The following is a 24746-nucleotide window of genomic DNA, read 5'->3' as shown; positions in this document are numbered from 1 at the left end:
ATGCGTCGACTTGATTCTGAGCATTAGTGTTGCTCACGAATATTCGCATTGCGAATATTCGTTACGAATATGGCATATTCGAATATTCGCGAATAACTCGAATTTCGCGGCCAAAATTCGCTATTCCGAATATTCGTATTTTTTCAAATTTATTTTTAAAACAGATCACATCCTATCGACGTCTAAAAGCATTGCTGGTATGATTAGAGACCCTGGGCCGAGTAGCTAAGCTGAGGCGATCCTTTTATGTTGCCGAATATTCGCAATCGCGAATATTCGTTTTCCGAATATTCGCGAATACTTTCTCCGCCCTTCTTTTGCATCAGAGCCAATCAGAGTTCTCCTACCACAGTTGTCAAAATTTCGCAATCAATTTCGCATTCGCATTAGCAAAATTTCAATAAAATATCACGAATATTCGCGAATACTTTCTCCGCCCTTCTTTTGCATCGGAGCCAATCAGAGTTCTCCTACCACAGTTGTCAAAATTTCGCAATCAATTTCGCATTAGCGAAATTTCTCCAAAATTTTTTTTTGATAAAATATCACGAATATTCAATTTTAGCGAATATTTCACGAATATTCGTCTATATATTCGTGATATATCGCGAAATCGAATATGGTGTATTCCGCTCAACACTACTGAGCATGCATGGATTTTCCTCCGATAGAGTTCCACACAGACGATTGGAATTTCCGGTTTTTTATCCCTAGGAAAAATTTAAAACATGTTCTATCTTTTTACACCGATGGAAAAAAGACTGATGGGGCCCACACACGATCGGTTTGTACGATGAAAACAGTCCATCTGACTTTTTTCATCAGACAAACCGATCGTGTGTACACGGCTTTAGGCTTTTAGAGGAGGAGAATGAATTATTATTCTGGCCAATGAAATGAATTAACACTCAAGCGCTTGATACACATGTTTACGAGCATCCAGTTTTTTTTTGCAGTCTTTCATGATAAGTAGATAAGTATTTCTTACAGCAAAAGGATAGAAATATATATATATATATATATATATATATATATATATACACTGTATATATACACACATACATATATACACAGTAAAACTTTGGTTTGAGAGAGTTTTGCAAGGCAAGCAAAATGTTTTAATACATTTTGACTTAATAAACAAGCAATGTCTTGACATACAAGTAGCGTCATGTCACAACTGAGTAAAAAAGAGAAGAGAGGCGTCTCTAAGTGTAGCAATATGGTTACATTTAATGAAGGTACAACATTTAGCAACTCTCATGGTTAATGACTAAAAGAGGCACATCTAAGCATGCAGGCATCCGGGGGTAAAGCTGTCCACATAGACCATCCTCTGCATGGCCATCAACGTCATCTCTTCCACGTGGCACTCCACAAGCACTTCAAGCACTTCAAGCCTCACTTTCAGATTGCTCTACTGCAGGGTAGTCTTCCAGGTCATGATTGCAGACGGGCAACGTGAGAGCTGGTCTACATGGACAGCTTTACCCTAGATCAGGGGTCTCCAAACTGCGGCCCGAGGGCCAGATGTGGCCCTTTGCTAGCCTTTATCCGGCCCTAGGGGCACTATTCCTCCCACTGATATGAGGCAGTATTTCTCCAACTGACACCAACAATGGGGCACTATATCTTCCACCAATACCAATGATGGTATACTACTCCACTTCCTATTGACCACCAGCCCTGGGGCCATATTTATTTTCACTGATGCTGGGCCATTGACATCTATTACCCCTGCTCGCCACAATCCGGCCCTCCTAAAGTCTGAAAGACAATAAACTGGCCCTTTGTTTTGAAAAGCTTGGAGACCCCTGCCCTAGATGCTTGCATACTTAGATATGCCTCTTTTAATAATCAACCATGTGAGCTGCTAAAAGTTGTACCTTCATTCAATTTAACATATTGCTACACTTAGAGGCGCCTTCTCTTTTTTACTCTGTAGCTTCTGCTGGATTTTGCTTCTAATCCCCTTGTGGAGGCTTCCATTTGTGGATGGACATTTTATGGTTGCACAACCTATCACATTGCTATAATTTTTTATATGAACTATAAACTGAAAAACCTATGAATAAATGGTTGTGGAACAAATAATCTGATATTCCATTATTTCTTATGGGGCAATTTGCTTTGATAAAAGAGTGCTTTGGATTACAAGCATGTTTCCGTAACGAATTATGCTCGCAATCCAAGGTTTAAATATATATATGCTATATACAGTATATATATATATATATATATATATATATATATATATATATATATATATATATATATATATATATATATATATATATATATATATGGGCCAGATTCAGGTAGAGCGGCGTACATTTGAGCGGGCGTAGCGCAGCTCATTTGCGCTACGCCAACGTAAAATAGAGAGGCAAGGCCAGTATTCACAAAGCACTTGCTCCCTAAGTTAAGTCGGTGTAGCGTAAATGGGCCGGCAGGAAGGTGGTGGGTGTGTTGTATTAAAATTAGCCGTGACCCCATGTAAATGACTTCCCGAACGAACGGCGCATGCGCGCGCATTCTCAGAATCACGTCGAATTTACGCCCTAAGATACGACGGCTCAATGGCAACGACGTGAACTTAACCTACGCCCAGCCCCATTCATGTACGACTTACGTAAACGACGTAAAATACGACGGCTGTTCCGTCTTCCATACCTTGCACGGGTTGCGCCACCTATAGAGGTGTTTTGTCTTTACGCCGGACGTACGTCTTACGTAAACGGCGTAGCTTACTGCGACGGGCGCAAGTACGTTCGTGAATCGGCGTATCTAGGTCATTTACATATTTGATGCGTAAATCAACGGAAACGCCCCTTGCGGCCAGCGTATATATGCACCCCATATACGACGGCGTAGGAGATTTACGTTGGTCGTATCTTGCCACAATTCAGGCGTATCTGATTTAGAGAATCAGTGCATAGATACGACAGCGCACATTTGGACTTACGACAGTGTATCAGTAGATTCGTTGGTGTAAGTCTTTGTGAATCCGGGCCCATATGTGCAGGCAAACAGAGACCCTACAGGATAGTGGGGATTGCCTTCTCTGAGCACTCCTTCAGCTGACTTACAAGTTGCTGCCCTGCTACCCTGCCCTGCTACCTTTATAGTAGGCTGCCTGGCTGCAGGGCCTCAAAGATTAATAAATATCCAAGGTACGTTGCCAGCACAGCCCATAAAATTTGGACCCTACCTCTCAACTTTTGAAGTTGAGAATGAGGCTGGGTTCACACTTGTCCGACAAACGGTCCTACATTGGGAGCTCATGTAGCATGACGTGTGAAAATCAATGTTTCCTTATGAGAGCCGTCTTAACTGGTCCTACACAAGTCGGTCCGACTTTGAAAATGCTCCCTGTACTACTTTTGGTCCTACATTGATCCTACTTCAACCCATTGAATATCATTGAAGTCGGACCAAAGTAGTATCCTGTTCATGAAAGAAGAATGGATGTAGGACCAATGTAGGATAAATGTAGGACCAATGTAGCAGAGCAAAGTAGGATGAAAGTAGTGTAGCAGTGTGAACCCAGCCTCAGGGACATTTAGGGGGAAGATTGACCTGTGGCAAGCGTAGCATGCCGTGGCTAAATGTGGGTGTGATTAAATTATGCTGGCTAGGAGGGATAATCTGGTATCCCCTGTGTGCCTCTACCACTACCCCTTTAGCTACAGAGGCAGCGCCTGCGGGTATAAATATACTGTATCCACAATGCTTTGCTTTTTATGCTGTGGCATGAATTATACCCTCTGTTGAACGTCACCCATTCAAGTTAATGGCGCCGCTCTGCAAGTGGTGCCCCACAACTGTGTGCAAGGCACACAGTTGCAGCAAGCTAATGGGGGGGGTTGAAATGGTTAAAGCAGGTGGTGACGAGGCGATACAACACCTCTTTATCACCTGCCAAATGCTCTCTGAAAAGCAATCATCAGAATGCTAATCACTCTTCAGGGACCAAAGTGTAAACAAACCCTTAATTATCTTTTTTTCCCCTTTGTTTTACAGTTTGTAGAATTTGTAATTTTTTTTTACCTTTTTAACAGCGTTAATTTTGGGCTATGGTGCGTTTTGACATGCGATTTGACATGTCAAATCGCATGTCAAATTGGTGGCATATGCCGGCAATTGCACCGTCCTACCTCCTCCAACTGTCCCAGGTGCTCTGGTGCAGGACAACCCGATGCAAAACCTCCTCTCTACTTGCTATTTCCATTTGTTGTGTGGGTGGAATGGGGATGCAGCCAGCCACATAGATCCCATCTGCCCACTTGCCTGCCTAAATGTTGACCCCCCACCCCCCAACATTGCATTGGTTCTCGTGCCGGTGAAATTCGAACTCACCGCCCCCTTCTGCATTTGTGTTAATGTCAGTGAAAGTTAACCCCCTCCTCTCACATTGGTGGTCATGGGAGGGGTTACATTTCAATCCCACTGACCACCAATGTGGGGAAGGGGTTTAATAATACTGACACCTGTCCTGGAAATTATTATTGTGACCACTGGCACCAGTGCTGGGGGTTGTTCCTTTGTCCTCTGACACCTGTACTGGGGGTTATTATGGTGCCTACTGACAATGTTGGGCTTTAGTATGGCATCCACTGACACCTGTGCTGGGAGTTATTAATGCGTCCACTGACACTTGTGCTGGGGGTTGTTATGGCGTCCACTCACACTAATGCTGGGGGTTATTATTGCATCCACTGACACCAATGCTGGGGGTTATTATTGGGTGCACTGACACCTGTGCTGGATTTTATTATTGTGTACGCTGACTCCAATGCTGCGGGTCATTATTGTGTACACAGACTCCAATGCTGAGAGTTATTCTTGCATCAAGAAAGGGGGCACAATTTGGCATTTTTGCCATTGGAACTGGTTGACTTTGTCCTGCCACTGGATGTAGGGCATAAATGCTGGTACATACTGTACATGGCAGGTTGTTTATGGTATTGTACAACTACATTGAGAAGGTCCAAAAAATCCCCCTAAATCCACAATTGCCTTTATGTCCATTATTTCATTAAAGGAATGGATATAGGCGAGTCTTTAACATCAGAATTAGTGATGTGCCAAACATGCCTGTGTTCGGTTTGGGGTAGTTTGAGCAAACTTACTGAAGTTCGGATGCCAAATCGGATCCTACTGTATATAGTTCATCATATAAATCAGTAATGACCATTTTCTAGGCTAAAATGCAAAGGGTCGTTAAACAAATGGCATGGGGGGCAGGGGACTGCCCTGGGGGGCATAGAGCAAAGCAAAAAATAAAAAAAATCTTCTTGACAGGTAGCAGCAATGGTATTAATGTTTACAATGAAACATTAAAAATGTAAAATTCCTTTACATAACATTCCAGGGGGATTCCCCGACTCTGGCAGTGAAGTGGCACATTTGTAAGATGTATACAACCTACTACAGCAAAACTGACATTTACATAGAAAATAAAATTCCATTTAAATTGCCAGTAAATAACAGGTCCCTGCTGCTTTGTTCTCTTTGTAAACAAACAGCTTGGGATTTCCTTTATCTCTACCAGACCTTTATCTTAGATGCATTCAGTAAAAGATGAGCTGCAATTGATTGCCTCACAGCCTCATCATGTAGTTCATTCCAGAGCAACAGACATGGTGACCATGGAGTAGTATGGAAGTATGCTACAACATTGTCATCTAACTAAAGTAAGTAATCACACAATGTAGAGATTAAAGGTAGCTTTTTTCACTGAAATAATAATAAGTAATTAATAGGGCAGGCCCAAGCTATGAAAGAAGTGAATTAAACGCAGGGCATACATTATGGGGTGGAAGGTGAAACAGGCAGAGTGGGGTTAACTGGTTTAAAATAGTGAGGAAAGTAATGGTACTTACTGAATTGGCTGAAGCTGCGGGGTGGTGGGGCGGTTTATAAGAGTATAGTTTGCCAGGAAGATTGTAAAAGATCTAATTGGAAATCAGAAGTCGTCAGATGAATGTCCCCTCCCTCCCACCCTAATTGTTTTGGTTTGTGCTTGTTGGATTAAGGTAAGAGAAGTTTAGGTCGTTTGGAGTCCTTGAAGGTGGTTTAAATCTGGTGTTTTGGTAAAACGGTGCTGACCCATCTTTGGCATGATGTCGTCTAGATGGTAACCAGGTAGGTGTCTGAGGTCAGCTGGGAGGGTCCCCATGGTGGTGTTTTGCTGCTGGGGGCATAACTTAGCTAACTTGTACCTTCAAGGACTCACAACCTTGTTCAGTCTGTAATATTATGTTTTTATTATTATTTTTTTTATGTTTATGACAAAATGCCTTGCAGTCATTTAACTCCACCTTTTGAGTAACATGTTTCTTTATGGATAAACAGGAGGTAGAGTTTGGGGAACGTAGGTTAAAGGTATAGGTACTTTGTGATCTTTGATCCATCCTGGTCAAGCAGCTTTATAGCAGAACTCCAAGCATAGTTTTTTTTTGCCAGTGTGTAAACAATAATTGCCTTTCCTAAGGGGTATCACATCGGCAAGTCATCTTAACTTCAATATCACGATTTGTATATACGCCGGATAGTAGAACTCTCACTGTAATTTTGACAGCTGGGATTTAAGATCTGGGGTGCTGATACACACAGGGGATAGTTATGTTTTGTCAAAGGCCAAGGAAATGGCGGGGTGTACAAATGACAATATCCCTTCTGTGTATGAGAGCCGCAGAGTTTGATAGTAAAGCGAACACTGTATTATCCAGCATAAATACAAATAGTGTTATGGAAGGACAGAGCAGGGATAAGGCCATGGGATACACCTCATGAAAGGTCACACCAATGCCTAGTACACACGACCTGTCAGAACAAGGATCTGTTTTTTTACATACACAGATCCCCTTTCTGGCTCTCTGTGGGGCGATCACGGCCGCGGGCCACGCGCACCGGCTTCGGCATCACGCGTGCCCCCTGTCGCTCTTAAAGCGGCCGACGTACACCTACGGTGCCGTGCCAACCTGCTGCAGTATAATGACGGTGTTAAAAATGTACTGACACTTAATCCTGCCCAGAAGGTTCCTTTTGTGAGAAGCTTAGACCCTCAAAGCCATGATTGTTTTTTTCTCATATTATATGTAACATAGTTTGTTACAAGAACAGGGAAAGGTGCAGACATACAGTGCAAATACCAGTGGTGTTCCCCTACCCAGAGCCAACCTAGGAAGAAAGCCTAGGGCCTAGCCTAGTGGATGTGCAGGGAACCCGCTAGAATGTTCATGCTCCTGCACTAGACCAGGGGATAGAATGATTGGTCAAAGCTGTGCACCTGCCCGTTACACTGCAGGGAAGGACACACTTGTAGTTCATTGGCTTTGGATACAGCCAAGCCAGAACAGGCGATGCAAATGGTATGGCTTCTCCATACCTCCATGCCTCCCAACATTTTGAGATGGGAATGAGGGACACCAACTAGCAGACATATGTAGGCATAGCACACACTTCCTGGCACACCCCCTTAAAGGCGAACTAATAAAAAAAAAGTTTAATTAAATGCACATAGGCTTTTTTTTTACCACTACCTTTCCACATTCCACACTCCAGTACTTCATGTACTGCATGGCCAGAAGAGCCCCAGGAGCGCCCAGAACATGCCACATCCCTGCACAGGCGGAAGCCGGAACATCCCACATCCTTGCACAGGCGGAAGTTACACTTACAAGCAGTGTTCCGACTTGTGAACACATTCCACTTACGAACAAACCTACAGTCCCTAATGCGTTCGTATAAATGCAGCAATTTAGAAATTGGATGAAAGGTTTAGCACGGGGAAAAACTTTTGAAAGCTAAAAAGTGCATTTTATATACAACTATATAGATCAGACCAAAATGAGGGATAAATGAGGAGGAAATAGGAACAGAGGGACATTGCTCCAAATCAGGGACAGTCCCTCAAAATCAGGGATGCTTGGGAGGTATGGTTTCTCTGTGTACAACTCCTAAAATAATGGGAGGGGGGCCAAAGTTGCTACCTAGAGCCCCATTCTGTTTTAATCCAACCATGTTCCTACCCATATTATGTAATAAAATATTTCATTCATGTTACTAGCATACACTGGAAACCCATTTTCCCAGGGTTGCAACCGGTCACTGTCCACCACTGTTCTCAATATATTACACTGAATTTTAGCCAAAGTGTTCTATAAGCTGCTGAATAGATAAACTGTTTAAAACAAAAATCCTATTAGTTAGGCATGGAAATGGAAAGACTATGGTAATGCCCTGTACACACAATCAGAATATCGTACAAAAAATAACGCTTTCAATAATCTTATCGTTAGTACATAGATTTTGTCCAAAAATGTTCCCAAGGGAAAAACACCGATTTTTTTTTTGTACGATACCAGATCATACGATTTTCATTTAATCAGTTTTCGTCCGAAAATACAATACAAATACATTGCATCACTTCCGGAATTTTATTCTGTTGAATTTTTGTACTTTAGTAACCACTTCATTTTCGATATGAAGGCTAGCATGCAAAAATAAACAGACGATCAATCGTCCGATAATCTCATCATGTGTACTAGGCTTTAGTTGCTAGTATGCCATACATAAAACACAACGCCGTTTTATAAGCAATACATTAAGAAAGCAGGCAGCACAACGTCATATCCTACAAGAACTGTATTTATAGTCTTTCCTGCTTCTCCCGGGGTCATAAAGGATTTCTACCAGTGAATAATTCTGCGGCTGAGTAAAAATAGTTATTTTTTTCTGTTACATTTTTAGAACTGCTTATTCAGAACCCAAGTACTGCCAACATTTGAGTGCGATTGTGTATATAAAATTAGAGCTATTATGGGATATTTTCCGCTCAGTATGTAGATGTATAGTGACAATGCAGGTTGTACTAATCCCACTGTTAGGGGTCTCCTGTTAAACTTGTTGAAGCCGTAGATCGCTTACAAGGGTGGTACTGCCCCCTGCTGTGCAAGAACAACAAATTAGAGCTTTATGAACGCTTTAACATTGATCAAAAATACAGCAGTTTTTTTTTTCTTAACAATGCTTTTTTTTCTCTCTCTGAATATAGCATACTCTATATGCTTTATTTTAAATAACGATAATGTAAACTAAGATTTGTGCCTGATAAGGACAGCTAATAATTATGATTTATACAAATGCTTTCACTTTAAAACCACTTTTTGATCTTTAATGGCAATCCAGTACAGCGTATAAACAGCACCTAAAAATAATCTGATAATCTGTCATCTACATATATGGTATTATACACATAGACAATAAACATACAATATAGTTACATATGCATTAGGAATAAAAACAGCAACAATGTCTCTAAAGCCTACAACATCAAACATACCTACCTGAAAAGTGTAATACCTGGTCCCATTTGGAGGATGTACTTTAGGAGATCCAGAAACTGTGCTCATATCCGAGAAAATCATTTCTGATGTCACAGGCAATACAATCCACAAAATGATACAGATGCAGACGAGGGATTTAAGGTTCTTTATAAATCCTTTCATGCATTATGGGAGGCTACTGTACAATACAAAATCTGCCCCATCCCTTCCATGCAGAAGTATTTATAAGGTTCCATTCTCAGCATACGCCAGGTCTTCTCTCAGCCTCCACTCTCATTTGAACCTCACAGGGCATGTAAAAGCAGTTACATAAAAACACATAGGGAATCAGATGGAGAAAAAGAAGAGCCCTACAGTACATGAAGCTTGCACAGAATCTGGCAACGCTTTGGTCCTGCCCATCTGTTCTCAGTGATAATCACCTCCCCTCAACCACAGTCTAGCAAAGTGATTATGCTAAGCGTCCTAGCTAACCAATAACACACAGCGTCTTCTACAACGTGTGCGCTCAGTGTAATGCAGGGACCTATTGTGTCACGCAACCTGAATGAAGTGACACTTTATATTGATTCCTGTGCTGAGCTGTGGCTGCTACTGCCACACTAAGCCCACAGAAGTTGTGCTTATCACTCTGACAGATTTGTAGCAGCCAACAGCCTCTATTTAAAGTCTTACACCATTCATTAAAATATTTATCCACATAACCCCTGAGTACACAGTTGAGTGGGCATATTGCATTAATTAATATAATAATAATAATTATATATATATATATATATATATATATATATATATATATATATATATATATATATATATATATATATATATATATTATACAAAATAAAAAAGTTATAACCAAGCGTAATCACCATAAGCATTTGCGGACATCTGGCAAGTTACAGGCTTTGGCGAATGTATTCAGGTTTTCATTTCCTGAATTTGGACAGGGTCCACAGTGTTGCAGGCTATTCGGTAAACGGAAAATAACAAAACAAAAGTGTTCTATTTTTCGAGGCGTGGGTGTGATCAGTCTTTTGGCACATAAAGACCAGAATCTACAAGCATAAAAGTAAAACAAAAAAGTCACTCTTGGGAATGCTACTCTATACTTGCATAGTTAAAACAGATCGAAATCCCAAAACAAAACAAAAAAATGTATATATTGTAGCTTATTAGTCTTTAGATGTGGTGGTTACCTGTGTTATTTGTCCTCAGGAAAAATACATAGTTTTACGGTACTTTAAAACTAATGCCGCGTACACACCATCACTTTATGTGATGAAAAAAAAACGACTTTTTAAAAACGTCAATTTAAATGACCGTGTGTGGTGGAAAACGTTGTTTTATGTCTTGTGAAAAACGACAAAAAAAATTGAAGCATGATTCAATTTTATGTGTCGTTTTTCAAAACTTCGTTTTTTACTTCACAGAAATTGACCGTGTGTAGCAAAAAACAACGTTTAGGCTTCATTTCCACTGTTGTTAGCCTTTCTTTACAGCTTAAAAACGCCTGTCCATGTTTATTTTGTGTATTTATTTTTTTGTGAGCTGGAGCTCAAAAACGATGCGGTAGCGTTTTTGAGCGTTTTCGCGCGTTTTTGAGCGTTTTTGAGCATTTTTTAATGTCTGGCGTTTTTACAGCTCTATTGCTGGAGCCACAGAACGCCCTGGTCCCGCGTTTTTTTTACAGCTCAAAAACGCCTATGCCATTTGCAGCTCAAAAACGCCTATGTGGGAATGATGCCATAGAATAACATGGACAGGCGTTTTTAAGCTGTAAAAAACGCTCAGAAAAGTGGCTGTAAAAACGCCAGTGGAAATGAAGCCTAAAAACAACGTTTTTAAAACCGCGCATGCCCAGAAGCTAGCTATGAAGCGAGCTTCAATGGAAAAAAGTGGTGAACGGAACCTCGCTTTGCTAGAGCATTGTGAAAAAACGATGGTGTGTAGGCAACGTCGTTTTTGAAAACCGAAGTTTCAAAAACGTCGTTTTTTTACTTCACAAAAAATGACATTTTTTTTTCATCACATAAAGTGATGGTGTGTACGTGGCATAAGACCCCGTTCACACTGAGGCATAATTTAGGTGTTTTAGCGCTGGAATCAGCACCTGTAAAGCACCTGAAAAATGCCTCCAATTCATTGCTATGGGTGCTTTCACACCTGGGCGGTGTGCTTGCAGGACATACAAAAAGTTCTGCAAGCAGCATCTTTGGGGCGGTTTGGGAGCGCGCTTCTAAAACGCCCCTGCCCATTGCAATGAATTGGCAGAGCTTTTGAAGCACCTAAAACGTTTTTAACTCTTTTTTTGTAGTTAAAAGTGCCCCGCTAGTGGTCAAAAATGCCCCGCTTAACCACTTGCCTACAGGGCACTTTCACCCCCTTCCTGCCCAGACCAATTTTCAGCTTTCAGCGCTGTCACACTTTGAATGACAATTGCGCGGTCATGCAACACTGTACCCAAATGAAATGTTTATCATTTTTTCCCCACAAATAGAGCTTTAAAACCACAATATTTTTTATTTTTAGCTATAATAAATGTAATTTTTTTTAACCACTTCAATACTGGCCCATAGTTATTTGACGTCCACAGATAGGACCTCCCATCCTGGGTGGACATCATATGACATCCTGGGCTTTGTGCAGTAATATCTGAATAATGCCTGCAGCTAGAGGCATCATTCAGATATCATTCTTTAGTGCAGTCGATTCTGTGCACCATAAGAATGATCATAGCGGCAGTTCCGCCGCTTGATCGTTCTTATAGGCGGTGGGAGGGGACATCCCCCCTCCTACCGCCATCCAGTGCTTCTCCGGGCTCTCCCGTGCCTTCGGGGGCCCAGAGAAAGAATCGTCCGGCACAGGCTAGGAAGCATAGAGATGACGGGTGACCAGATGGTCACCAGTCATCTCTATAACGGTCGAAGGCCCGGGTGCGATGTGATGACGTCACGCCCAGGTACCCGGAAGTAAACAAAGCCGGGATTTCGGCTAGTAAGCAATACTAAACATCAGATCAGTGAATTTTGTTTCACGATCTCATGCTTCCCAGCCTGGAGGAGAGATGTGGGGTTTTATTGACCCTGCATCTCTCCATAAAGAGGACCTGTCACACACATTTCCTATTACAAGGGATGTTTACATTAGGAATAAAAGTGTAAAAAAACAAATAAATAAGTAAAAAAAATAATAATAATTAAAACTCCCCTGTCCCGGTAGCTCACGCGCAGAAGTGAGCGCACATGTAAGTCCCGCCCACATATGTAAAGCCGCTAAAACCACATATGTGAGGTATCGCAGCGTGCGTTAGAGTTCCAGAATTCTTGCTGGAACTCTAACGCACGCTCCTTTGTAAATCTAAATTGGTAAGCTGTAAAAATGTTCAATGCGTCGCCTATGGAGATTTTTAAGTACCGAAGTTTGGCGCCATTCCATGAGTGTGCGCAATTTTAAAGCATGACATGTTAGGTATCTCTTTACTCGGTGTAACATGATCTTTCATATTTTACAAAAAAATTGGGCTAACTTTACTGTTTTGTTATTTTTTAATTCATGAATCCATTTTTTTTTTAAAAAGACATTTGAAAAATTATTGCGCAAATACCGTGCAAGATAAAACGTTGCAATGACCGTCGTTTTATTCCCTAGGGTGTCTGCTAAAAAAAAACATATATGTTTGGGGATTCTGCATAATTTTCTAGCAAAAGAATGATGATTTGTACATGTAGGAGAGAAGTGCCAGAATAGGCCCGGTATTGAGGTGGGTATAAAGGCCCGGTATTGAAGTGGTTAAACAAATTTTTTCCTCAGTCTAGGCCGATATGCATTCTTCTACATATTTTTGGTAAAATAAAATCGCAATAAGCGTATATTGATTGGTTTGCGACTTAAGGCCGTTACTGATCAAAATGTTTCTGTTTGATTAACCGTTTTTTTTTAAATCGATTAATCGACTAATTTCGATTAATTATAACGCACATACAGATCCAACTACTTTTAGCTGATCTCCTCCTTGCAGGCTGATTCCCAGTGCAGCTACCAACCACTGGAAAAATGGATAACAGGATACAAAAAACACACAAAGGCAGCGCTCAATGGGAATAGCATTAAAACTTTTATAGTCTTCAAGTAGGTAACCAAATAAATATTGCACTGGAGATAAAATCGATGTAGCTTCATAAACTGTAAAAATGGTGCGAGTAATACCAAAGGGTAGCAAAAGCAGTCATAAAAACATGTAGCTAATGTGAGGGGTTAGCTCGGTAGCGGGGTGTGTGACCCCTTGGATGGGTTCACCACACACTGAATTTATACAGACTGGCAGTCGAAGACGGTTGAAAACAACGTTTTTGGTTTATTTTTCCATCTTGCTGGAAAACAATTGCAAGCATCCAAACAGCATAAACAAAATCAAACATAAAATAACTCTTAGCCACTTTGGGCGTCTACCTTCCACACAGGAACCTATCTATGAAGTCTAATACAGCACAAAACAATAGTCTTTTGATTTTGTTTCACACAGAAAAAATCAATCCTCTCCTCACCTCCACAGAAGACCTTCTGGCACTGCTCTCCTACTCACACAGCCTTAGGAGTGATGCAGCCAAATTAGTGGTAATCCTTTGGACTTCTTATAGAGGCCTTAATTGCCTCACTCTGAACAGCTGGAGTCTTCCAATAGCCCTTAGCCCTTAGCCTTCCTGGCTACATTTTCCAGCCGACGCCTAATAACGATTGGTGTATTGTCTAAACAAGGCAAAAAGGTATGTTCCGTCTGTGACAACACCCACAGATTTACCTGACTTCCTGTCACACTAAGTATGATACTGGTATAAAAATGTGTACAACGATACCACTGCTGAATCCAGATGAGGAGAGGTTAACATCAGTCTGTCGGCATGTTGATGTCCCATGAAGGGAACTATCACAACTCCCAGTGGATGGTTGTAGAATCCCAGGTTGATAGAGGGAAGTGATAGAGGGAAGTGTAACAGCCCTTGCGTGTGGCAGATAGTAAGGTCCCACTGGCATGCAGATATGAAGGCACAGCAAAGGAGCCCTTCAGATGCGCATGGCAAGCCCCGCCGGTGTCCGTGATGTTACTGGATCTCCGATGAAACTCCCTGAAGGCCCTGAAGCCAGCGGAGAGGTGAGTACCAATCAAAAGAATTTTAATCGATCAAAAAAAAATAGTTTGCGTAAAACAGGAAGTGAGAAATTCAGACAAAGAAAAAAAAAACATTTAGAAGGGAAATTGAAGGAAAAGGTAAGTGAACCAACAATGCACTAGCTTAAAGGAACCTATTTAGAAAATCAAAAACAAACCTTTACAACCCCTTTAAGCTTTGACAAAAAAAAAACTAGAAGCTGATTGGTTTCTATGCAGAGCTGCAAGAGGTTTAGTAAATCAACCCCATAGAGTTGTTACCAGAACAAAAGGTGAGGGAAAATCTAGCCACACAGTGCAAATAGTAAAATAAAGTCAGTGGGCTGGATTCAGATACATAGGCGTATCTGTCCGCCCGGCGTAACGTATCTGAGATACGTTACGCCGCTCTAACTTTGGGCGCGAGTTCTTTATTCAGAAAGAACTTGCGCCCTTAGTTAGAGCGGCGTAGCGTATGTGTTGCGGCGTAAGGCCGCGTAATTCAAATGGGGATGTAGGGGGCGTGTTTTATTTAAATTGCCCTTGACCCCGCGTTTTTTACGTTTTACTTAAACGGCACATGCGCCGTCCGTAAAATCTCCCAGTGTGCATTGCTCTAAATGACGTCGCAAGGACGTCATTGCTTTCGACGTGAATGTAAATTATGTCCAGCCGTATTCGCGAACGACTTACGCAAACAACGTAAAATTTCAAAACTCGGACCGGGAACGATGGCCATACTTAACATTAGCTACCCCTCATATAGCAGGGGTAACTATACGCCGGAAAAAGCCGAATGCAAATGGCGTAAAAAAAAAGCGCTGGGCGGTCGTTCGTTTCTGAATCGGCGTAACTCCTCATTTGCATATTCCTTGCGTAAACAAGCGGAAGCGCCACCTAGCAGCCAGCGTGAGATTGCAGCCTAAGATCCGACAGTTTAAGTCACTTACACCTGTCGGATCTTAGGGATATCTATGCGTAACCTGATTCTATGAATCAATTCCACGCATGCGCGGGATTTCGGGCCAGCGGACATGTCCGATGAGTCTAACTGACCATCGGACATGTCCGACGGACAGGCTTCCAGCGGACAAGTTTCTTAGCATGCTAACAAACTTTTGTCCACTGGAAACCTGTCCGCTAGGCCGGAAAACTGTCCGGTCGGCCCTACACGCGGTCGGACATGTCCGCGGAAACTTTCAGCAGACATGTTCGGTCGTGTGTACGAGGCCTTAGAGGATATCTTAAAGGCAACACACACCGCTGTGATCTGGTAAGTAGAGAACCGTGAGGGGGACACAGTATCACGTATAATTTGGATACACCAGGATTGGACAACACAATCACTTCACATTAAGGAATGGAAAAAGTAATGAGCAAGAGACTATATGATGTGTAACAGCCAATAGGACTTTGTGAGGAGTGTCATTACAATCACATTGCTCTGTTTCTTCCATACCTTTACAGTTTGATGTGTGGATAGTTTAGGGTTGAACTCTTTTGAACTGTATATCAGACATGTGCATTAGTGTTCGTCCAAATGCATTTTCGTCCGAATTTCAGGTATTTTCGTTATCATTTTAACAAACTAAAATGAACGCACAAAATCCGAAATCCCAAAGATCCAACATAAAAAAATGCTTTATTTTTGTTTTCGAAAACGAAATTCCGAAACAAAATATTTCAGTGCGAAACACCCGTAGTGACAATTCTTCATATATATATATATATATATTTATATATATATATATATATATATTTTTTTTTTTTAAATAACAAACATGTCATACTTACCTCCACTGTGCAGCTCGTTTTGCACAGAGTGGCCCATGAACAGCGTCTTCTGGGGTCCCACAGCAGCTGTCTCGGCTCCTCCCCACTTCTGATAACCCCCTCTGGGAAGCGCTCTTCCAAGGGGGTTACCTTGCGGGCGCGCTCCAGAGTTCTGTAGTCGGCGTCCATAGCCGCCGACTACAGGACTCGGCCACGCCCCCAGCCCTCACATCATTGGAGTTGATTGACAGCAGCGCAAGCCAATGGCTGTGCTGCTATCAATCTATCCAAAGAATAGTCGAGAAGACCGAGCAAAGGAAGAGTGCATTTGCGACACAGGAATTTCCAGGGCTCAGGTAAGTAAAACGGGGGGCTGGGGGGGGCGGTAATCGTAAGATGTTTTTTCACCTTAATGCATAGGATGCATTAAGGTGAAAAAACATGAAACTTTACAATCCCTTTAAAGAAAATGAGAGAGAATTGTACACTGCTACTGTTGATCTCCTGCTGAACAGGCAAGTCAACTTGATGTCTCTGATTTTAATGGCTAATAAATAAGCCAAGCATGGGAGAATTGCAGATATGAATGCTTCTCCTGGATCAACAGTGTTTTGAAGCCACTGGTTTACCAAAATGGATAGGCAATCATCCTGTTCAGGAGAGATCAGCCCTCTTTGCAGACATTTTTCTGTCCACGCAATTTTGGTACTTGGTACAATACAGAGGCACTCCACATATATAGAAATTGTAGGTTGACCGCACTCCTGTCCTATATTTGGGATCTGTGCTTGTCCTGTGTATGGGTTTTTCCTGGACTTTATCCAATAAGGTTTATACTTTCTGTTACATCAGAGTGCGGTCAACCTACAATTTCTACATATGTTGAGTGCCACGATCACGGATCTGACCAGCACCTGAGCAGTGTGGTGGCATACATAGGAAGGAAAAGCTCATCTGGAGCGATATTTGTTTTGTGGCTTTGGATATTTCTACACTACAGAGGCACCTTGAATAATAATATTGGAAACTCTCTACTTTGTCAGAAACTCCCTGACCTCCTCTTTATATACTGTATGTATGTTATGTATCTTTATTTCTTTATCTTTCTCTGCTTCTACGCATATCAAATGTCCTCTGATCCCCAATTTTTACACCATTGCCTAAGGCCCCGTACACACGACCAGTTTCCTCGGCAGAATTCAGCTTCCGACCGAGTTTCTGGCTGAATTCTGCCGAGGAAACTGGTCGTGTGTACACTTTCGGCCGAGGAAGCCGACGAGGAGCTCGACGAGGAAATAGAGAACATGTTCTCTATTTCCTTGTTGTTCTATGGGAGCTCTCGTCCCGCCGAGCTCCTCGGCGGCTTCAGGGCTGAACTGGCCGAGGAACTCGATGTGTTTGGCACGTCGAGTTCCTCGGCCGTGTGTACGAGGCCTAAAAGATCCTGGACCCAAAAGGATTAAAATATTTGTATATTGTAAAACTCTAAAATTGAATTTTGTTTATTTCTATTGGGAGTAAGCCAGTGAAATACGTTATGCTTTTTGAACAGATGTCTCACTGCAAAGAACAGGATGGTATGAAACATCACACAACACCTTTCACCCAGCTTCATGCACTATATGATCTGATACAATATGGCACAATCAGGACTCCATCCCACCCATACTTTACAGATCACCCCAAAGCATACATTCACATTGAGTGGCATCTGCATCCACGGTATTACAGTTCATACCAGTACTCTGGAGATGCATATTCATCTGTCAATAACTAAATATGCCTGCATAATACATAACCTTAGTGCAGACCAGGCTTGGCACTCCGCCTTTGATCCAGAGGTTATCAATATTAAATTGGGAAAAGAAAGATGTACGATGACAGGCCCTCTCAAATTACTAAAGAATATAATCAGCTATTCCATATTAAAGTCTTTTCTCTTCTGGGAGAGAAATAATAAAGCCTCAAAGCAAAATGTTCTTCATATTTAAGAAAGAAATTATTTAATTGCAAAGTCTTAAAGTGAACCTTGCACCTAAAATGCAGCACATGCTTGTTAAAAGGGTAAATCCACTTTCGTGGGCAAAAAAATTGAAAATAAAAAAATAATATAGCATATACCAGTGGTTCTCAACCTGGGGGTCGGGGCCCCCATGGGGGTCAAATGATGATTTGCCAGGGGTCACCAAATCCTGGGCTGTTCCTGAAACCTGCACCGCTCTCCCAACCTTTTCGTGGCTGCCCATCAGGGCTGTCTCTGGAGCCCGCAGCCACCCACTCAGCCACTTCACAGCATGGGTGGGGGGGGCACAGACTAGAGGTCAGCTGACTGGTGAGGAATGTCAAGTTGGAGGGGCTGGAGGAGACCCCATATCCTGATTTTGGCATAGGTGCCATTGCTGCGAGACACCACAGAGCTGGAGACACAGTGAGTAACAGCACTGCCACTCATCCCATTCCCCCCCAACCAAGGAGTAAGAAAAGGAATGAAAATAGAGAATACACAGAAGGGAGATGAAAAGAGGGGGAGGAACAAAGAAAAAGGGAGAGAGAGAATAAGAGAAAGAGCTAGATAGACGGCTAGAGAGAGGGATGGGGAAAAAAGAAAAAGAAATTAGGATAGAGAGAGATAAAAGAGAAAGAAAGGAGAAGAAAGAGAAAGAGTGGTACATCCTAAAATGTACCATAAGGGGTTTTAATACTGTACAAGAGGAAAGGACTAAATATCTGTGGGTTAGGGGTGCAAATTACTCATCTTGCCTTGGGTACTGACAACCCACGCTACGAAAATAATTTTACTGTTAGGGGTCCCCACACATTGGGAAATTTTATTAAGGGGTCCCGACCCTAGAATGGTTTAAAACCACTGGCGTATACAATTGCGTATCAAGTCATATTGGATTTGACAAAAACGCGATAATTTGCTGGCACCAATTCTGTTAGGATGGTGTTGCAGTCGGCTGTCAGCCAGCTTTCTGTGATGAAGAGGCAGTCTAGATTGTGTTGAAGGATGAAATCATAGATTTCTTGTCTGTGTTTTACTGCCGATCTTGTGTTGACCAAAGCGCATATTATGCGCTTGGGCTGGGGTACCTGCGCGTAGTTTTTGACTGTTGATCGTCGATTGATTCTCAACAGTCGCTCATTCCTTAGAGCTTTTTTGCTGACAACTGGGAGTATAGAGGCAAATGTTTTTAGTTCCCGGATGGTTTCTGCAGAGTATTTTAGGTAACCCATGGTCGCAGCAAAAAAACGCAGGGAAGTAATGTTGATTGGGGGGGTCTTATATGGTGATGGGCGGAAGACTGTCTAAGTGAGCCATCACTCATTGAGTCTTCTCTCCCCGATTGGTCCAGAGGAAGGCGAAAAACCCCAGGCGTGCTGTGCCAATCTGCAGCGACCGGGGGAAAAAAATCCTTCCTGACCCCTCAACGGGCAATCGGTGCAACCCTGGATCAATTGCCTAGGGGGGGGGTGTGTACCCCTGTGTTAAACTATGGGAGTCCTGGTTGTTTGTGCCGTGTCTGCAGCAGCCGAGAGCTGGGAGGACCCTGTCTGGCTGCACAATCCCTGGGGAGAGCCGACTCGTTTGAGAGCGTCCTGCTCTCACTATCCCTGGGGTGAGCAGACTAAGGTGAGAGCGTCTGCTGCACCGCTGGATCTATATATCAAGAGTTCTAACTTTACTAGCTGCAAGCTTGTTCTGGGTCAGTGATTGAAAAAAATAATGAAGACTCCTGTCTTAACTCCTGTTTTAAACTCCTGGGGCCAGATTCACAAAAGAGATACGATGGCGTATCTCCTGATACGCCGTCGTATCTCTGTTTTAGGGGCTTCCTAACTATGCGACTGATTCATAGAATCAGTTACGCATAGTTTGCCCTAAGATCCGACAGGTGTAATTGTTTTACACTGTCGTATCTTAGGATGCAATACCGCGGCCGCTGCTGGGGGGAGTTTGCGTCGTAAACCAGCGTTGGGTACGCAAATTAGTACTTACGGCGATCCACGATGGTTTTTCGCGTTCGCTACGTCGCTGCTAGTCTAGTTTCCCGTCGCAAAGTTAGTCGTCGTTTTAGCTGCCCTAACTTTACACAGCCCATGTTAAAGTACGGCTGTCGTTCCCGCGTCGAAATTCAAATTCAAATATTTTTTTCTAGCGTAAGACGTCCGGGAATACGAAAGTACGGTACGCACGTCGCCGTTCTAAAAAATTACGTCACTTCGCGCAAAGCACGGCGGGAAATTCAAAAGTCAGCATGCGCAGTAGGTCCGGCACGGGAGCGCGCCTAATTTAAATGGCACACGCCCCTTTGAATTACGCGGGCTTATGCCGGAGGCCGCCGGAGTAGGTTTTCATTGCAAGTGCTTTGTGAATCAGGCACATGTGATGAAAACTTGCGGCGGTGTAACGTATCTACGATACGTTACGCCGCCGCACTTCTACGTGAATCTGGCCCCTGGTTTTTAACTCAGGCACTTTTTTTCAAAGAATGCACTTCTGGTCAGAGAATCCACATGTGAAGCCACCATCAACTGGGAGCCGGGCCAATTTTTGCGATTCGGCACCTCGTCGCTTTACCTGAAAATTGCGTGGTCATGCAACGTGGCTCCCAAACAGTTTTTTTTCCCACAAATAGAGCTTTCTTTTGGTGCTATTTGATCAGCTCTGCAGTTTTTATTTTTTGCGCTATAAACAAAAATAGAGCGACAATTTTGAAAAAAAATCTATATTTTTTACTTTTTGCTACAATAAACATCCCCCAAAAATATATAATAAAAAAAAAAAAAACGTTTTTTTTTCCTCAGTATAGGCCAAACGTATTCTTCTACATATTTTTGGTAAAAAAAAAAAAATCGCAATAAGCGTTTATTGATTGGTTTGCGCAAAAGTTATAGCGTCTACAAAATAGGAGGTAGTTTTATGTAATTTTTATTAATATATTTTTTTACTACTAATGGCGGTGATCAGCGATTTTTATTGTGACTGCAACATTATGGCGGACACATCAGACACTTTTGACACATTTTTGGGACCATTGTAATTTTTACAGTGATCAGTGCTATAAAAATTCACTAATTACTGTGAAAATGACACTGGGTGTGAATGGGTTAACCACTAGGTGGCACTGTAGGGGTTAAGTGTGCCCTAGTGAATGTTTCTTACTGTAGGAGGGATGGGCTGTGTGTGACATGACACTGATCTCCGCTCCGATTACACGGAGCGAAATTCAGTGTCATTGTCACTAGGCAGAGCGGGGAGATGCTTGTTTACATTAGCATCTCCCCGCTCTATCTCTCTGTGAGACGATCGCAGGTATCCCCCGCAGCGCCCCCTGTGGTTAACTCCCAAACTGCAACTGTCATTTTCACAATAAACAATGCAATTTAAATGCATTTTTTGCTGTGAAAATGACAATGGTCCCAAAAATGTGTCAAAATTGTCTGAAGTGTCCGCCATAATGTCGCAGTCACGAAAAAAATCGCTGATCGCCACCATTAGTAGTAAAAAAAATAAATAAATAATAAAACTATGCCCTATTTTGTAAACGCTATAAATTTTGCGCAAACCAATCGATAAACGCTTATTGCGATTTTTTTACCAAAAATAGGTAGAAGAATATGTATCGGCCTAAACTGAGGGGAAAAAAATGTTATATATGTTTTTGGGGGATATTTATTATAGCAAAAAGTAAAAAATATTGAATTTTTTTCAAAATTGTCGCTCTATTTTTGTTTATAGCGCAAAAAATAAAAACCACAGAGGTAATCAAATACCACCAAAATAAAGCTCTATTTGTGGGGGGAAAAGGACGCCAATTTTGTTTGGGAGCCACGTCGCACGACCGCGCAATTGTCTGTTAAAGCGACGCAGAGCCGAATCGCAAAACCTGGCCTGGGCATTTAGCTGCCTAAAGGTCCGGGGCTTAAGTGGTTTAGCATTCATTTATTTTTAATGAATACATCACTGTATATGCAAATACTGTACATAATTGTTTTTTTTTTTTGTTTTGCCTAGGATGACAGATGTCTTAACATCTTTGGGTCCCTTATACATTAGATTATTATTATTATTATTATTATTATTATTATTATTATTAACCACTTCTCTACTTTGGGTGTTTTTCAGATTTGGTGTTTACAAGACTAAAACAGTTTTTTTTGCTAGAAAATTACTTAAAACCCACAAACATTATATATTTATTTTTTTCTAACACCCTAGAGAATAAAATGGCGATCATTGCAATACTTTTTGTCACACCACATTTGCGCAGCGGTCCTACAAGCGCACTTTTTTTGGAAAAAAATCACTTTTTTGAATTAAAAAATAAGACAGCAATAAATTTGGCCCAATTTTTTATATATTGTGAAAGATAATGTTATGCCGAGTAAAATGGTACCCAACATGTCACGCTTACAAATTGCGCCCGCTCGTGGCATGGCGTCAAACTTTTACCCTTAAAAATCTCGATAGGCGACGTTTAAAAAATTCTATAGGTTGCATTTTTTGAGTTACAGAGTAGGTCTAGGGCTATAATTATTGCTCTCGCTCTAACGATCGCGGCGATACCTCACTTGTGTCGTTTGAACACCGTTTTCATATGCGGGCGCTACTCGCATATGCGTTCGCTTCTGCGTACGAGCTCGTCGGGATGGGGCGCTTTAAAAAAAAAATGTTTTTCTTATTTATTTTTATTTATTTTATTATTTTTTACACTGAAAAAAAAAAAAAATTATCACTTTTATTCCTATTACAAGGAATGTAAACATCCCTTGTAATAGAAAAAAGCACGACAGGTCCTCTTAAATATGAGATCTGGGGTCAAAAAGACCTCAGATCTCATAATTAGACTAAAATGCAAGAAAAAAAAAATGTGAAACTGTCATTTTTTCAAATGACAAAAAAATAAATATTTCTTTAAGAGGCTGGGCGGGACTGACGTTTTGACGTCACTTCCGCCCAGCAGAGCTATGGGGACGGGCGAAGGAGATTTTTCCTTCAGTCTCGTCCCCAGTCACCAGCCGAACGGTCACGATCGCCTCCGCCGCTACCGACGGCTACGGTAAGCGGCGGAGGGCGCGGGAGAGCGGCGGGAGGGGGAGACCGCCGTTATCGTTAACAGAACCGCTGACACTAAAGATTGATACCTCGGTTGTGGCAGCAGCTGCTGCCGTTACCGAGATATCAATCTTTAAAGTTAGGCCGTATAAAGACGTACGGCGGTTTGGAAGTGGTTAATATTATTATTATTATACAGGATTTATATAGCGCAACAGTACTATAACAGTACTATATATAAACATCTAATTCTCTATGTGTTACTGTAAATATACAGTATGTTTAGAATGACCTGTCAGGTAACAAAAAGATCAAGGTGAGTCCTACTTGCAAAAGAAGAGCTCTAACCTCCTCAGCAGCCTATAATTACTACCTATACTATGACCCAGTGCTGCAACCCCTGTCAGCGTCTTACAGCAGTTGACATCTCCAGGAGTGTTAGATGCTAGTGTTCCCTGCCGAAACCTGTGATTCCATCATCCGACCCTTAAATCACTTCACGTCTAACAAGGAGGCTTTATCTTTATTTCTTTGTTCCCAGAGAGGGTCACTTTAACCTTAGCCACTTTTGAATTATCTTAAAGTCCTTGAAGACTTCACTAAAGCCTCCACCTGCTGTGCAGCGCAAACCAAGAACTGCGGTCAGCTTGACAGGAAAAAATATTTTTGTGTTTTTTTATTTATAAAAGAAATAGAAGTAAAAAGAAAATACCTTCACAATGATTTGTAACTGGACACAGCTTTAGTGCCATTATAAATGTGCCAAACTGCAGGTGAACATTTGTACTTTACACCATGATAGTAGTTTTAAAATAAACCATTGTAAAAATGGGAGAACTGTGCTAATTTTTGACTTGCTTCTTGTCTTTAAAAAAAATAGAACTATCATTACAAAATAAAAAGTAAATAAAAAAATTCACTTCAGATTTATAAGTATTGGTAGTGATTGAAAAAACATTAGAACATAGGTGAATTGTGAAAACTGCATTGGAAAATCATGAGACCATAGATCAGGCATGTTCAAAGTCTGGCCCGCGGGCCAATTGTGGCCCCCCCTGGTGATTTAATACGGACTCCCTGGGGATTTGGATATAGACCGTATTTATTGGCGCTGCCTCAGAGGGGACAGGAAGGGGGCAGGACAAGCGCCGTCAGATTACATGGAGAGAATCTGCTGTTTACTCAGCGGCGTCTGTAATAGAAAGTGCCGCTTCCTGGGATGCCATTGGACGACTTTTCTGGCTATCATAGGAGGCGGGACTTTGTATTAAAGAGGCCACAGAGTAAACAAGAGATTCTCCTGATTGTAATCTATCGGCACTTGTCCCGCCCCCCCCCCCTCCTGTCCCCGAGGCTGTAGATGGGCATCGATTAGGCTGCACTGATGGCAATAGTAAGGCTGCATTCATGG

The 24746-nt window shown here is 41.9% G+C and overlaps 1 protein-coding gene across 11 annotated transcripts in view; it reads right to left on the bottom strand.

The window, feature by feature from the left end:
• Positions 1-24746, bottom strand: part of PPFIA2 (PTPRF interacting protein alpha 2) — a 480721-nt gene that overhangs the window by 337777 nt on the left and 118198 nt on the right. For 2 of the 11 annotated variants that reach the window (XM_040344197.1, XM_040344199.1), the window contains exon 1: positions 9354-9751. The exons of the other annotated variants lie outside the window; for them this stretch is intronic. In XM_040344197.1, coding sequence (XP_040200131.1) covers positions 9354-9515 — 162 coding nt within the window. In that variant the 5' untranslated portion in view covers positions 9516-9751. Of the gene's footprint in view, positions 1-9353; positions 9752-24746 lie in introns of those variants that run through there. 11 annotated transcript variants of the gene reach the window in all.

The sequence above is a fragment of the Rana temporaria genome, chromosome 3, assembly GCF_905171775.1.
Source record: "Rana temporaria chromosome 3, aRanTem1.1, whole genome shotgun sequence".
Lineage (NCBI taxonomy): Eukaryota > Metazoa > Chordata > Amphibia > Anura > Ranidae > Rana > Rana temporaria.
Note: the sequence above shows the minus strand (reverse complement) of the source record. Positions and strands in the feature narration are given on the sequence as shown.